The sequence below is a fragment of the Camponotus floridanus genome, unplaced genomic scaffold (genome assembly GCF_003227725.1).
Source record: "Camponotus floridanus strain SB8 unplaced genomic scaffold, Cflo_v7.5 scaffold9, whole genome shotgun sequence".
Classification (NCBI taxonomy): Eukaryota; Metazoa; Arthropoda; class Insecta; order Hymenoptera; family Formicidae; genus Camponotus; species Camponotus floridanus.
The window spans coordinates 200,879-216,832 of record NW_020229860.1 but is presented as its reverse complement, the minus strand read 5'-3'; the positions used below and the strand labels follow the sequence as shown (position 1 = coordinate 216,832).

Sequence of the window (15,954 nt, the reverse complement as noted above, 5' to 3'; positions counted from 1 at the left end):
TTTTTGCTATATAATTTATATGTCTTGTAATATTTATAACACAAATTGAGAACGTGTATTACGAGAAAGCTATATCGATTAGATTACGTTGATTATGTCGATGCAATTGTACGAAAATGTGTTTGAGAGGAACAACTAGCAGGGAGAGGAATGGAGAAGGAGGGGGCGAGACGGAAAATAGCGGAGGCGCGCGCAAATTGTCGCGAGGAGTCTCGCGTTTTCATTTCGTTGATGTGTTTTCTCTAGTATTATCTAGTCCTGCGAACATTCTTTTTCTCAGCGTTTGTCTTTTAGGGCACAGATCACATATACATATGCACATGACACACACGCGGGAATGGAATCGCGAGAAAGAGGAAGCCGCCCCCTTTCTCTCCTTTCGTCTACCGGATTTCGCTCGCTATAAATATAGACTCAAGATCGGTAACGTCGCAGACAAACTCGCGCTCGCTTTTCTCGCAGGCAAATCGCAAACTCTATTTTCTCTCTTTCTCTCTCTTTCTTGCGAGGCAGGTAGCGGCAAATGCGACTGATATGCGCAAAACACTAGAACTGCTACCAAATCCTGGATAAAATACAATGTACAGTGTGGACACGTTTATATGTATTTTTGCAAATTTTTGTTGAAATTTTTATCAAAAGATTATTTCAACGTAGTGCAAGTTTGGCGGTTCCGGAGACTCAGTCAGGCACGTTAATCAAGAGGGATGAAAAGTGAGCATCGAGCCCGTGTCAAAGATATGTGGTTCTAGTGTTGAGCGCTATTTACGACAATTTTGCTCCGTTAAAGTTCATCCGCGTTAGATTTGATCGAAAGAAATTCAAGTATGGCGACTGGCTTTTTCTCTTTCAGAGCGATATTCCTCAGAATAGAGTATCCTCGCGCGGTTCGGAAGAGGCGATCGATCAAAGCGAGAGTCGCATGACTCGCGCGATTTTAGCATTTCAGCGCGAGGCGTGGGCGAATGATGTGTGCGAATGTACGATGATCGGGTGTAACTGGACTGAGATTGCGCGGATAAATAATCGCGAGTGGACGAAGACGAATCGAGAACAGCTCATGCGAGAGGAAGCAAACATCGTTGCACGAGCTTGATATTTAGAGCACACGTTTTTTCTTCCGGGAAGAGAAATAACTCGGAATAATTGTTGAATCTTTTCGGACTAAAATTATTCGAATTATGTAATTTCTCACTGTAATTTTTTTTTACCGTTTATATTATCCTTTCATAAAAAGTTGCAGAGAGTGAGAGTGTGGCACAATTTTTAAAGAATGTAAAAGACTGCGAGAAAAAAATTGTATAAAGATAATTTGATTGTCTGGAAGAAGAAATAGTACGATCAAGTTTCGGAATCGACTAGTGGCGAGTAATTTTGATGCGAAACGCAAATACGACTGTGCGTACGTCTCTGCATGTGCATCGATTACTTATGGGCGATAATTGCTATATAATTTCGGATTTGTTCGCGAGCGTGAGTTTTATCCCGCGAGAGATGGCACAGCATTTCTTTTTTCCAACTCTTTCTCTCGATGACTCGCTCACCCTTTTTACGAAGGGCATTGAGACAACGGCAATAAGGAGTAATCGGAGGGGAGGTATAGGACGAAAAGAATGTGTAAGCCTCGATGCGAGAACGACTAGACGATGGGAAAAAACGTAACGAGGTTTTTCATGTAAGACGAGTGCGACGAGAGAGACCAAACTGTTGAACATACTAAAGCGAGACGAGCTTCCGTCCTTTCACGACTCACAAGTCGTTGAGCGCAATATCCAGACGATCTTTGGACGATCTTTCAATCTCGGAATCTCTTAATCGCGGTTTAATCGATGCTCTTTCTGGTTCTAATTCAATCTAGATACTAGAAATGAGATTTGCGTATGCACATTGTACAAAATATTTTATTTCGGGCGCTTTTATTTTTAACGCGTATAAAAATCGCGAAATGGACAAGATTTATTGCTGGATTCGAATTGAAATCGCGACTCGCAGACATTCGCCAAAGACAACAATGCGATTGCACACCGATTGACTAGTGAAGGCGCGAAAGGACACGAAGGCGTGAATGGAACGCGAGTGTACGTGTATATGTCGTGTGTATGTTGAGCTTGTGTGTATGTATGTATTTACCGTGTGTAGGTGTTTGTATGCGCGCATGCGGGTGCGTCTTAAGCGAGAGAAAACAAGTTTTTATTAATATTAAGTCTCTATACGATCTGTATATGTCTTGTAAATATATATATATACATATATATATACATATATATATATACATGCATAGACTATGTATATACTTGTGCATTTATATATTTAACCAATCACCATTCTCCCGTATATCAACACTAATTGTAATTTATCTGAATTTTGTTCCCTCTTCTCCCCCCCGTATATTCAAAATCGTCCGAGACAACCGTTCTAGCTCTTGGAAGGGGGGAGGATAGCAACAAATAAAGAAATGATATTTCTTTTATCCGTGTAAAGCTCAAGGATGCGTTAATTTTAGTCATTTTATATCATTGTATATCGTTGACTTTTTGATTCATTTTATATCATTGACTTTTTGATTCAGTCATTTATTTGTATTCAGATACATGACCAAACTAAACAGTTATATATAAACTTTGTGACATCTTACAGATGGAGAACGGTAACTTTTAAAGAGAACAAGCGCGACAGATGAAATATAAAACAAGAATCCATCACACTGGATATATTGGATCTCGTTTCTTTTCTAGTCCATCACGTGTATTACGTCCAGAAAAAAAAAAAAGAGTATCTTTTTCAAATGTCCTTTCGTCATCCAATCGAGAACGCCGAGAGTTTGCTTCTGAAGCCGCTTCTGAGCGTGTTTGCTTTGCAGCCGATCTCGACAAGGCGATCGTTACCGAGAGGTCCCGGATCATCATTAGCGGGCAATTGAATGCATCGCGGCGCGCGGCGAAGGAAGCGAACGGATGTGAGTCCGTTAGCTCGCGAGACGTGCAGCTCTGCCATTCGTTGCAGCCTCACGAGTTTCTCGATATAAAATCTGACATAGCGGTTTGTAAGTGTTAACGGTGGCAGATTGTAATATTACACGCTCGTAATTAATAATTATCCTACACGCGCGAAACAAATCTGAAACAACTTGCCATCCTACATACATGTATATAGATTGTTTTACTATTAATTGTCGATTTTTTTATCAAGAATTGGGATGGATATTTCTTTAGATGAATGATTTTCACACAACAGCACATGTGAGATACGCAAAGGGGGAGAGATTGTTGTCGTTTCCGACACAAAAATGTATCGTCTAATAATATTCCTCTCGATTGATGGCCCGTAACGGGGTCCTAGGTTGAAATTTATCGATCGACAAAGTCAAAAGCTTCCTTCGGAGCTGACAAATTCGTTAACGAAAGTCGAAAAGCAGCCGTCCATCTGTTTCGTGACCGATTTGCGACGTCGCGCGTTAATCGAAAAGAGGGAGACGAAGAGGAAAGGGGCGTGGAGAGGTCCGGACGACGAGCCGAAAATAAGAAGAGAGCAAAGTGGTCGGCTGGTCCAGTGGTGTCATGTGACCGGAAGTGGCATTCCTTCTTCGCCTCCCTGCCGTCGTCTTCCACGAAACCTCGAGGAGCCTGTACCAGGTCTCCCTCTTCCATCTCTTCTCCCCTCCTTCTCATCCCTCGCCGTGCTCTGTTACTTATCCCTTCCTCCACGCTCGAACGAACGCAGCAACAACGGAAGATTGCCCTCTCTTAGCGACTCGTTAAGCATGTCAAAAGAGACATCGGGGCATCACGAGGGACGTCGACAATGGATTTCCGCGTTTAAAGCGCGATGTCGAGATACCATGAAAATCATACGGGCGAATCTCCTTTTCTTTTCTCACATGTCCTAATTGACAAGTTTAAATAAAATGGAGAATAGTCGCGTCAAGTCGTTGTCAATAGGTCTGTCATTCCTTTCAGTCGCCCTATATTTCTTTTATATGCATTTTTCTTTCTTTAGAAAAGAGAAATATTTACATATACATATATATAGAGTTGAAGAAAAAGTGTAAAAAATGCAAAAAATGCGACTAAAATGGTCAAAATTTTTAAGGACACAGCGCGCGATATTTTAAGTAGTTCATTATATTTTCTTTACATTTTTTTACGCTATATAATAATAAAATAAATATTTATTCCAACAGAATTGAGAGAAAATATTGTAATACATATTACATGGAAGCATAACTTTCTCTTAAAGAAATAGTTTATATTTAAATAATCTATCATTTTCTGTGACTTAAAAATGAACGTTGCATTTATATATATGTTTTCTTTAGAGCCGCTAAATTGCAGAATGACTTTAATCTGGTTTCAAGATAGTGAAATGGAAGCCAGCAAGATACAATATTTTTCATTTTTCCCTTTTTAAATATCATTAATAACATTGATATATCGAAATAAAATTTTACTTCCTTTCGGGTTATCAGAACGATATTTTATGTTCTCATAGTGAAATATCGAAATTAAATACCGTGACAATTATATCCGGACCACGAGATACCGTAGTCATTCTTTCATTTCTAAGCGTCAATAAGTGATTACGATTATCGATTCTCGCTTCTTTTCGAAAGGAATTGGGGCAGAGGAGGACAAAAATAGTCGTTCTCATTTCGAGAGATAGCAAAGGACGCGAAATCGGCGATGCGCCGATGCCGTGCACCTTGTTCCCGCTATTCAAAGGTCGCTACGTGCCACCGCACGGCCACACCACTGTCACGGACAAAGACCTTCGACGAGTCCGACTCTCCGACGCGGATGTCACCCGCGGCGACAGTGGTGGTGGCGGCAGCGGCGGCGCGTCGAGCGAGTGGACACGAGCCTAATTTTAGGGGTCCGCGCTGCGTCCGAAGAGAGGAAGAAGGCCGGGAGTCGCGACGGCCAAGCGGAAAGAAGGAGACGTTTTTCTCGAGCTGAGAGAGAGAAAGAGAGAGGAGGAACTCGCGCACGGTCGACGTCAGCGCGTGATGTTTTCGCGACGGAGCCGGCCGCGCGAGTGTTCTATATTAAACTTCGGGCGGACGCGCGGGCAGACCTATTGCGCGAAACGGACGCTCTGATATTTTCGTTGCATCGCGCGAGTAACTGCTTCCGGTCGAGTTGTTCTCTGTCTTTCCCCCTGTCGAGTCCCCTCTCTCTTTTTCCCCTCCCTCTTCTCCATCTTTTTAGCTCTCTTTCTATGTCGTTCTCGCCACCAACTCGTCATCGTCCCGTCTCTCTTCTTTTCTTTCTTTCCTTCTTCTCCCCTCTGATTCTATCCTGGCTCGACCGTCTTCTTCTGGATCGACGGGCGCAGGCGGCCGTGCTTCTTCAGCCGGCCGGAAACACCTACGCACCCGCTGGAAGCGTGTGAGAGGGCTATAAGGTGGGACGGAGGCAATGGGATAAGCCTACTCACGAGAGATTGCTGTCGTCGACGACCTCCTTGTTTCTTGCTCTTATTGCGTTTCTCTGTCTCCTCTTCGCTCCACCGTCCAGTTTGCCTTCTCTCCTTGTTCTCCTCCTCGTCTTCCTCTCTCTTCTTTCCATCCCCTCTCCCTCCTCCTCCCCGTATCTCTCTCTCTCTCTGTCGACCCGTACGATGGAATTCACCCAAGTTTTTTTACGCTCGCGAATAAACATCACCGTGTGGTGGTGAGAAGGCAGCCCAACCCAAAAGCCGATCAGTTCTCTCCCTCGGCTCTTCTCCTCTTCCTTCCTCTTTTCCCCTTGATATTTATTTTCTACTTGTCCCGGGAGAGAGAGAAACACATGCAATGGTGTTTATAGTGAAATACAGAGAAGCAAAGCTTTTCTGCGCGGAATCTAGTCAAAGTCTCCAAGAGCGGGATCCAATCGCATTCTCTTCGACACCCAAACTTGAAATCTATCCAATTCAAAATTGATAGATTGAGATTTATATAAGAGCATGTAAGAGAGAAAGAGAGAGAGAGAATTTTTTTACAAAGTTGTTAACAGAGAAATATTTTTATAACAAAAAAAAACTTACAAATGGAAAATTTCTATAATACATATATGAAATACATATAAACAAAAGTATGATCTTCTCAAAAATCAAGCCATATAAGGGAACAATATACATATAGTTTAATTCTATTACAAGACATTATTTTTTCAGTAAAAATTTCGAGTAGAAAAAAGGATCGATTATAATTTCATATCAACAGTATAGAATTAAATGATAAAAATAATTATAATGTTTCAGTTAAATAATGAGATTACATATATACAAAATATTTTTTACATGTAAAATATTTTTTCATATAAATTCATCTGTTTTAATTTTTTTCTAATCTATTTTTTAAAACAAAAAATCATGAAAATATATTGACAATGCAACATTTATAAAAATCACTAACATTACCAAAGAGATGTATATGTGTGAATAACATAACATGATTTTTAAGCTTATTTAAAAATCATATCATAGGACATATTAAATTTTTCTTTCTGTTGATTATAGAGTTATGTAAATAATATATAGTTTTAATAGAAAAGATACAAGATGTTATTGAACTAGTTAATTTAACAGTTTTGCTTGAAAAGTTTTTATTATAAATCCTTTGAAAAAAAAATATAATAGTTAAATGTGACAAAGATAGGAAAATTAAAATACTGACCAATCGTGATGGAATCTTGACACTGATTTACACAAAAGCAAAAATATAACTTTCTTGCTTTCTTGTTTTCGTTTCTTAAATTGTTTATACATATTCGAAATTTTTATGCTCAAATTAATAATCTGTACAGCAAATTCCTAATTAATGTTCATCAAGAAAAGAATGTCATAAAGTAAAAACTTTAGCACAAGCCTTATGTGATGGAATTGTCTGCCGTAGGTTCATCAAATTGTGTTATTTTTCCTTCAGTCAAAGTTTTATTCTGGTCAGTTGTATCTTCAGTTAATGTAGGTCCTTGTTTTTCAGATATTATCAATTTATCATATCGGCTTCCAATTAATGGTAAATGAGGTGCTATTGCACTTGGCTCCAAAAAAAGTGTTGGAGAAACCTTAATAGAAGAAAAATATTTTTAGCTTCTATATATGAAATTTTCATAGTAATATATGAAATAGATGAAAGATATTATCCTAGCAATACAATAAAAGTTATTTTTGTAGAATATTTATTATTTATTCATTGTACGAATTATAGACTTTAATTATCATCAGTTTTCAAATTAGATAAATAATTTGGGAAATGACATGCAAAATGAAAATTATATAATGTTAATGTTCTTAATCTACTGTTAATATCTTGAGCTTTGATGATATTCTTAATAATCTAATTTAAATTATATAAATAATAATTGTGTCATAAATATATAGTGTGTGTGTATATATATATATATATATATATATATATATATATACATATATATTGTATTACTTACTCGAATATCTTGAACTTTAGCTTCCCGTGATGTAAACTCGCGTAATAAGTAATTTTTGCCAAATTCATGATAAATACGAGTATCATTTATCCTCAGCATTACATTATCAATTCTCAGAAAATATCGTAATAATATGAAGAAACTAGTGGGCATAACTCTCTATGTACGATAAAAAAGAAATTATTACAACTTTATTGAACATTTGATATTAGAAAGTTGTATATGTGAGTATACTTACAATTTTGACCGAGTTTACTGCAATACCATTGTCATGAAGTTCATCTTCAAATAGTGTTAAATCATGATAAAACATAATCTTATCCCTCTGCCTTAATTTATCCATATCAATTCTCTCATTTGTTTCTTCAACTTCAAAGCCTGTTATCGTACCAGTATAACTGGTGGTAAATGTCCAATCAAACGGTTTTATTTTCTCTTCCAAATATTCGCTACTTTCCGATCTATTAATATATATAAATATACACAAATTATATACAATAACAATCATAAGTAAAATTACAAAAAAACAAATTAAGTAAGAATTTGACTAAAGTCATATATAATTATTGACATACCTAGATTCTTTCCATGCTTCTGCGCAAGCAAGCTGTATATTAATCTTTCCATTAGAGACATATCTTAAAGAATCCAAAGCATTGAATTGCAGAAACGGTCCTTCCTGATGCATCAGAGTTAATATGTTATTGGGAAATACCATATCCGGCATATGCGGCAATTCTAACGCATTGTTATATCTAAAATATTAAGAAATTACTTTCCAGATATGTCTCTATATTACATTTTTAAATAATTTAAATATTGATATAATGATGAACGCACACGCAAAACTGACAGGCAATCTCGTTATTGGAACCACAGCCACTTTCGCTTTTTGAACACTTAGAATGTAATATATGAGATTGTGTATATTTGATACGCCATGGAGGGCAAATATGTTCTTCTTCGTTTACCGGTAATCTTAGAATATCGATACCACCATGCACTTTTATAGCAGTCATTATCTAAAATTAAAAAAAGTTTTTGTTATCTCGAGTTAATCTGATTTGGCTGATAGGTTATATGATTATTCAATAAGATCTTAATATATCCTAGATATTTACAATCGTTTTTATTTTTCATAATAAGATAAGAATCAAGAATATGTATTATTTTAGACATATGCAATTAAAATAAAATTAATTAGTATTAAAATATGCTACTGAATATATACATGTATATATTTTACTTACTAGGTCAAAAAGTAGGGTTCAATTTTACTTTTTTGTAATCGAATAAATTTGTCAAGAAACATTGGCGTTTCAATCTGTAACAGTTTGTATTTACACCATTACATTAATCGACACCATTTTCACATACCCAGTGACAATTTTCTGTGAAATGTAACTTGTCTCGTCTCCCTTTCTCATTTTGGTTCAAAGAAATAATTGGGTATAAATTTGGAAATCAAATGGGAAGAACGACATAGCGTGAAACTAGAATTTCTCGAATGAGAGTTGAGCATGACGATTTTTGATTGGTGCTTCGCTCATCCGCCATATGTAATGTGAGATGCGTTCGAGAATCTAGTTGTCAGAGTTGGATAGATTTTTGAACATAATTGTAAAGCGCGATTGGTTATCGTTGAAGTGTTAACAATATGGAGTATTTTTTTATATTTGTCTCTTTTCAAGAAACATATATTGGCCGCATTCAGCTGACAGTTGGGCAACATTACTAGATTTTCCGATGTAATTCGGCGCTGATTGGTCGGATCTGAAAGTAGGAACCAATCATATTCGATTGATACTTAGCAATCGAATCCGCTGAATGCGGTCAATGTCACGTGATTAGCTATCAAACAGAAAAATTTTGGGGACTTAAATGTTTTGACAATTGCGTGACAATTTGTCTACTTGTGTTTTCTTATCAAAAAGCATCCATATTTATATATGTCCATATCACTTTAAATAAATCACTTAATTACGCAATTAATTAGAATTTATTAGAATTGATTACAGTTCAAATTTCATAAATTTCGAAGTAACAAGTTGGAAATATTTCTAACACTCTATGTAAGTATTAACTATATAAACTTATGACTAATTTTTATTTGTCTATAATTTTACTTTATTATAATTTGTGTTTCGTTTCCGTTATTATTGTAAAATATCAACATTGCACGTGAATTAAATAGTGTTAAAACATAACATTAACCTTTACTGTAATTTACTATAAACAGAGAGTTGATCAGAATTAAAATAACATAGTACAACTAAGTAAGATTAATGTCTGTCTTTAAAGATTATTAAATTTTGCATTGATATAAATTCCTCTTGATTTATAGTACCTTCGTTCGTTTGTTTTTATATAATGTGTTTTGCGTTTTAAAATTATATAACCGGTGATGTAGTATTTTATTTTTTTTAATTTTATACTTTATAATCTCTTAGTATCGATAAACGTTTGTAACAATACACTTATCCATAAGAAATAACATAAATACATCTAGTTAAAAAAATATGTATATATATTGATATAAATATTTCGAAAATAATTTTATTGTAGTCTGGGAGAAATATTTTTCTGAGTAATTTTTTTGAATATTTTATATTAGAAATTTAATACATTCGTTAGACAAAAATTCTTTTTCGTTCCTTCATTTGTCACTTGTCTCTTTGCGTTTTAAGTTTCTTTGCAAATATTATGTGTGCGTTGATATTGCATTATGGTTTGCAGTGCACGATATTCCGGATACCGCATGCAGTTCGAAATGCAGAAAGAATCTCGACTCGAAGATCGCCGCATAGTGTGCCGATCAGTCTTCTCCGAGTGTTCGACGCGTTTACGTCGTTCGCGGAAAACACGTGGGCGCACGGACGAAATGACAAACGACGACTCATCCGTCGAACTCGGCGTCGCGATGGATGGTAAAGATGCTAAAGGATTCTTCAAGGAACAAACTGTACGGAGGATCAAGTCGATCGCCGGTCACGCGGGCTTGCTAATCACTCTGATGCTCTACACCGCGATCGGCGGACTGGTAAGTTTTAAAATATAAAAATATACAATTGAAAATATGCAACTAATGTTTAAATTAATTTGACGAAAGAAAATGGAGAACAGAAGGAGAAACTGGAAATAATAGATTCTCTATAAAGTCTTTAAAATTGGGAATTTTGAGAAATTTGCAAACATCTTTCTTATATTGAGCTTATAAAACTGATCATTTATTTTCTTTCTACTTTATGTTCTCCGTTTTTTTTTACGATTGATTCTAATCATAATGTTTAATTTTCGTTTAGTCTTTGAATATTTTTAAGAAAAATTAAATTATATGAAGTTCGTAATAAAACAAAAAAGAGAAGCGCAAAATGCAGTACGTTCTCGCAAGGTGTTCCGAAATAATCTGTGCGTCCGCGAATTTTCGTCTTGAGAAACATCGAGATTTTCCAGCGTGGAGTTAAATGTATATATTCAATGTTCCATAAATATTTACATTCTATACAATAACGAACGCATTTGCAACCTACCAAATGTTATACCTTTATTTTTAGCAACGAACTAATCGTGCGGCTCAGTAGGAAGTATATTACCTGATGTCTTTCAATAGTCTGGTAAAAATACTACGCGTTGAAATTCTCGATGGTTACGATTTTTTGAGTGCCTCATAATATCTAGCCGCAAAAATAGCTGTATATATTTCAATCGACAAACGATTCTTAATAAGCTCGAGTTAAAGAACTTATGTTTATAAATTTCTCATATAAAAAGGTGTAAAACATTAATTGCAATACACACATACACCCACACAAAGCAATTTATTCTAACAGTTATAATTAATAATTTAATTTTATTAGTAAAATTTTTTTTGTGAAAATAATTATAATAATAATCGAAAGAAATAATATATTTTTACTTTACAAAATCATTTTCGAATAAACATTTTATGTGTTGTGATTTCTTACAAGCGAAAAGCTAATTTCAACATTAATTAACAGCTGACGGAAATTCATTAAAGATCGATTTAAGGCCAGCATGAAGAATTATTGTAAAAGGATATGCTCGCGATAAATGTGCACATCTCGATTCGATCTAAAGTGTATCTAGCACTTGAAACTCGAGAGTAATATCTATGCAATCTGGATCTGTTGATTTATCATTAGCTTCGATTGTTCAGACAAACGTAAGAGGATGTCGCTGTACATATATAAGATTAATTTGACATTACAAGCTCAAGTATGCGTATCTTTAGATATAACTTGTCGCATAAGATTGTTTTCCTGAAAATAAATAATTTTGAATCCACTTCTCCCTCCAGGTATTTCGACAGATCGAACTTCCAGCGGAGCTCGGGCGGCTCGAACGTTTGCGCGCAAAATTACGTATGCAACGATATCGTTTCGTCGAGTCCATTTCCAACAATACGGATGTCTTCAATTTGCAAACCTTGGTGAGAAGCTCGGTGATCAAAAATATACTACAGAGTATTATCGTTCCCGAGTATCTCGTTCATTCACCATGACATTGCTCTTTTAGGTAAGCGTGAAATTGCGCATCTACGAAGAAGCTGTCCAGGAAGCGGCTCAAGCGGGTTTCTTGGTCAATTTTGTAACGGATACCATGAATCATGAGGATACTCACTCTGAATTGCCGCCCATCGTAACCGAAAGGTGGAGCGTTCTCCAAGCGGTTTTCTTCGCCAGCACCGTTCTCACTACGATTGGTAATCGTCCTTGATTACTATCAAAGAATTTATTATTTCTTGATAAGGTAGAAATCTCTTGATCTCTTCGACCTTTCATTCTGAAAAATCAACGTATTCAACGTACTCATGTCGTTACATAACATCTCAAATTTGAATATTAAATATTTTTGCATCCATAGTCCTTTTTTCAATTTTGTTTATAATTTATATTCAACAGGATATGGCAACGTCGTGCCCTCGACTAATTGGGGAAGGATTTTCTGCATCTTTTTCGCTCTCATCGGCATACCTCTCACCTTGATCGTGATCGCCGACTTGGGAAAACTATTTGCGAGGGGAGTGGTACATATTGCATTGATGCTAAAATTGAAACTTCCGTTTCGTACGAAACTCTCGTGCGTTCCGACAAACGTAACTGGTCGACGATCGCTCGGTAAGTTTAATTCGGAAATTTAGGTCGATTTTTAATCTGATCGATAGTTCTCTTCATATAGGAGCCTGTGCCGCTATCATGTTGCTCTTTCTATACCTCGCCTGTGGCGCCGGTATGTTTATGTTGTGGGAAGATGATTGGGACTTTTTTGATGGGTTTTATTTCTGTTTCGTAACAATGACTACCATAGGCTTTGGTGATCTTGTGCCTAGTAAGTATAAAAGATCTTTTCCACAAAATATATAAATATTATTAATTTCGTAAACTTCAATATTAGTATATTTTTATAATATTACTATATTTCTTGTCAGAAATATAGTATTTTTAATCTAACGACTAAAAAACCGATTAAAGCAAAAGCGGTTATTGTTCGGTTAAATGAATAATAATAAATAATAAGATTGTTACTATTTAAAAATGAAAGTTTGTCCGAAGGAAATGGATAATCTGAATCTATGCACTCTTCAGGGGGAGGGATCTTTATTTTAATGCAAATTACACAATGTTTGTTAACTTTTAGAGAAACCCAAATACACTTTACTGTGTACTTTGTACATCTTGGTCGGCTTAGCGCTGACTAGCACCATCATCGAATTAGTCAGACGACAATATGCTCAATCTTGGAGAAGGCTGCAAAGACTGAGTGGTCCATTAGCTGAAGCTCTCAGGAAACTCGGCGAGCAAGCAGGTGGCGACATGTCCACATTACATTCTGATTTAAGGTATTTTCTTTCATTCTTTCAATAATCAAATAGAGTGATTTTAGCAGATATTTCATATTTTGTATTATAATCTCGAATGAATCATTTAATGAATAGCTAACAAAATTTATTTGTTAAAAAATGATTTATTTTTGAGATAGCAAAAATTAATCTATCCGATAATAATATCCCATTATATTAAAATGGAAAGAATCCTATTATAATAAAATGGACGAATTAATAGAGATAACTTTTAAATCAAAAGAGAATTAATATTAACGAAATGCTAATTTCACAGGAAAGTACTGACAGTAATATCTATGCCGCGTTTGAGATGGTCTACTTCCATTGATCGTGATGTTACAAAGGACCGGGATTGGGAGGAAGCTGTGGAGGCGGTGTTGCGTGATATTGCTGCAAACGCGACAGTGCCGCCGCCCAAAAAGCCGATCGTGCAAATCGTCATTTATGAATCTAGCGTTTAATGTATCGTCAAGAATATGATACCTGGAAAGAAACTTGCTGCGTTAATTTTTGGACGCATTTTTCATACATCTCGTATCGTATATTGTCGCTTGTCTATGTGCAATTTAGCTATGGAGCTTCATATTTCGCGCGCTTTATATCGTTGTCGCGTCAATATGAAGCGGTCGATGAAAAGCTCCGAAGACGCAAGTTGTGACCGACACGACACGAGATAGCCGAGGTAGAGAAGTAGAGAGTAAAAGGAGAAGAGTACCGGTGAAGTAAATTTAGGAGTCGCAAACCTCGACCGAATCATTGTCGCGACTCTCGTCCAAAGTGTCTAGTTGGAATCATGACAGATCCCGAGACATCGCGCGAGGTGAACCTGAGAACCTCGAGTATCGTGCGCATCGCGTATCATGTGCGTATAACGATAACAGCGGGATCCGCGGCCGTTACGTAGTAATAAATTATCATTCGATACAAGTCGTTCGTAAATTTATCATGTTTTTAGATTTGACTTTTTTCTGTTTGATTTTATACAAGTTTTTATATGAAATCAGACAATTATACATGCGAAATTCACAATGTCATTAGGTGATAATACATTTTTAACAAATAAAAGATTAAGAATATATATATATATATATATATATATATATATATATATGTATAAAAAAGAAAGAGGTAGAGGAGGGATAAGTAACGTATATTTCTATAACGCTATGTATATATTAAAAGTGAATTTCAATGATAATTTTCGAGGAAAAATGTATATATACATATTTATATTATAATGTATCCTACATAATTTTTTTACGACGATGCGCGAGGCGCTCTCACATCTGTTATACCGCTTATTTTGCAGCAATTGAGCGTCATGTGCGGCACGCACGATCCTATCACGCCGACAAGCGTCAGCAATGATACGGCGGATGCGAATGCACGCAACATAACATGCACAGGTCGATTGTTGGCGCTACCGGTGTTCGCCTCCGCGTCAGCGGCACTTTGCAACGCTTACGCGGTTACGAAGAATTCACACGAGTCGGTCGCGGCAATTTTAGGCAGCGCGGAGGACGGGGTGCGTGCAGGATTGGAGTTTGCGAGTCCCGTGACCGACAAAATTGCCAATGTTTTGGAAACGCCGTTTAAGGCGATAGACAACGCGGTATGCGTCGGGTTGGATTTTGTAGAGGAGAAAATGCCCTCCGTGAAGCTGCCGCCTGATCAGATTTATGCAAGCATGAAGGACGGTCTCAGGTGATGGCCCATCCAGCTATCGAGCGATAAAGCGTCTATACACGGGGGAGATTTTCTATGCTCCGTGTATATCATGTGTCCTTTTAAATATTTTCTTATATCGGGAAATATTACATCTCTTTAAAAATTAAATTCTAAATTGCAAAATTTTATTTAAATTCAATTTGAAATTAATCGGCAAATATTATTTCGTATTACTTGCTGTCGTATTTTATCAAAAACTTGTTTAAATTTTTCATTTTCAAATGAGAAATTGAATTTCTAATTACTCAACATTTTTTTTTACGATTTCTTTGGAGAAATATTTTGAAATCGACTGAGAAATATATGATTAAAAGGACATTCGATGATTTTGAGCTACTGTAATAAATAATAGTAGATTGATCAACTTTTTTTTTGCATTATAGGAATATGTTTACATCAGCTCTAGAAACGTTCCGACTTTTGTTCGGTGGGACAAAGAATCAAATAGAAGATTTATCAGTTACGAAACAGACTGTACAAGAGGAAATTCGGAAAGTGTCTAGTTGAATAGTAAAAATGATTCGCACAATCGACGTATTTTCGCCATAAGATATCATTTGCGATATTTATAATAGAATCATTCGCCATAACGGATCATAAAGATAACATAAAACATTGCAATATCAAAGCAATCAAGATTATGACAATGGAATTGTCTTGATAGCAAGATATTTGTTCACAAATTTATATATATATATATATATATATATATATATATAATTTTTTATTATATGTATAATTATATTAATATTATTATTTAAATATAATATAATTCTTTATATGTAAATATAAGAATTATATTTAAATAACAATATATTAATAATATTAATTATAAATATATATAAAAGTCTGTATTCTCGTCTGATAAATCTGAGGTCCGATCTTGATATCTTGAAATGAAAAACAAATGAGTGACTGCAAATGGATATCTATGAT

The 15,954-nt window shown here is 35.7% G+C and overlaps 3 protein-coding genes across 7 annotated transcripts; 2 read left to right on the top strand and 1 right to left on the bottom strand.

Moving 5' to 3' along the window:
• Positions 1 to 4,269: 4,269 nt before the first annotated feature.
• On the bottom strand, positions 4,270 to 8,902 carry LOC105258368 (TIP41-like protein). Of its 4 annotated transcripts, none has more exons than XR_889742.3 (8): positions 8,678 to 8,902; positions 8,268 to 8,449; positions 8,003 to 8,182; positions 7,666 to 7,888; positions 7,428 to 7,586; positions 6,848 to 7,046; positions 5,434 to 5,901; positions 4,270 to 5,374 (listed from the first exon to the last, which is right to left on the bottom strand). XR_889742.3 is itself a non-coding variant. In XM_011269586.3 (7 exons), exons 2-6 carry the CDS (start codon positions 8,444 to 8,446, stop codon positions 6,849 to 6,851), a joined length of 939 nt encoding a protein of 312 aa, XP_011267888.1. In that variant the 5' UTR covers positions 8,447 to 8,449; positions 8,678 to 8,902; the 3' UTR covers positions 4,270 to 5,901; position 6,848. The 4 variants fall into 4 exon arrangements, 2 of the variants coding, with proteins under 2 accessions (XP_011267888.1, XP_019885300.1); XR_889743.3 differs by having other exon boundaries at positions 4,270 to 5,363; XM_011269586.3 differs by having other exon boundaries at positions 4,270 to 5,901.
• A 545-nt stretch (positions 8,903 to 9,447) lies between these two features.
• LOC105258366 (potassium channel subfamily K member 15) lies at positions 9,448 to 13,993 on the top strand. The gene is made up of 8 exons (XM_011269583.1): positions 9,448 to 9,499; positions 10,164 to 10,467; positions 11,746 to 11,877; positions 11,964 to 12,150; positions 12,350 to 12,565; positions 12,627 to 12,776; positions 13,086 to 13,287; positions 13,565 to 13,993. Exons 2-8 carry the CDS (start codon positions 10,186 to 10,188, stop codon positions 13,749 to 13,751), a joined length of 1,356 nt encoding a protein of 451 aa, XP_011267885.1. The 5' UTR covers positions 9,448 to 9,499; positions 10,164 to 10,185; the 3' UTR covers positions 13,752 to 13,993.
• Positions 13,893 to 15,695, top strand: LOC105258367 (perilipin-1). Of its 2 annotated transcripts, none has more exons than XM_011269584.3 (3): positions 13,893 to 14,152; positions 14,600 to 14,994; positions 15,402 to 15,695. In XM_011269584.3, the coding sequence occupies exons 1-3, from the start codon at positions 14,084 to 14,086 to the stop codon at positions 15,523 to 15,525; spliced, it is 588 nt and encodes a 195-aa protein (XP_011267886.1). In that variant the 5' UTR covers positions 13,893 to 14,083; the 3' UTR covers positions 15,526 to 15,695. The 2 variants fall into 2 exon arrangements, with proteins under 2 accessions (XP_011267886.1, XP_011267887.1); XM_011269585.2 differs by having other exon boundaries at positions 13,901 to 13,972.
• The last annotated feature ends 259 nt before the right edge of the window (positions 15,696 to 15,954 follow it).

Excerpts from the sequence above, each read along its gene's own strand:
- LOC105258368 (XM_011269586.3), bottom strand. The coding sequence starts at position 8,446 with ATGACTGCTATAAAAGTGCATGGTGGTATCGATATTCTAAGATTACCG. Across the intron at positions 7,889-8,002 it reads GAAGCATGGAAAGAATCTAG|ATCGGAAAGTAGCGAATATT; the intron begins GTATGTCAATAA and ends ATATATTAATAG. Across the intron at positions 7,587-7,665 it reads CAGTAAACTCGGTCAAAATT|AGAGTTATGCCCACTAGTTT; the intron begins GTAAGTATACTC and ends TATCGTACATAG.
- LOC105258366 (XM_011269583.1), top strand. The coding sequence starts at position 10,186 with ATGCAGTTCGAAATGCAGAAAGAATCTCGACTCGAAGATCGCCGCATA. Across the intron at positions 10,468-11,745 it reads ACACCGCGATCGGCGGACTG|GTATTTCGACAGATCGAACT; the intron begins GTAAGTTTTAAA and ends TTCTCCCTCCAG. Across the intron at positions 12,566-12,626 it reads AACTGGTCGACGATCGCTCG|GAGCCTGTGCCGCTATCATG; the intron begins GTAAGTTTAATT and ends CTCTTCATATAG.
- LOC105258367 (XM_011269584.3), top strand. The coding sequence starts at position 14,084 with ATGACAGATCCCGAGACATCGCGCGAGGTGAACCTGAGAACCTCGAGT. Across the intron at positions 14,153-14,599 it reads TCGTGCGCATCGCGTATCAT|CAATTGAGCGTCATGTGCGG; the intron begins GTGCGTATAACG and ends CTTATTTTGCAG. Across the intron at positions 14,995-15,401 it reads AGCATGAAGGACGGTCTCAG|GAATATGTTTACATCAGCTC; the intron begins GTGATGGCCCAT and ends TTTGCATTATAG.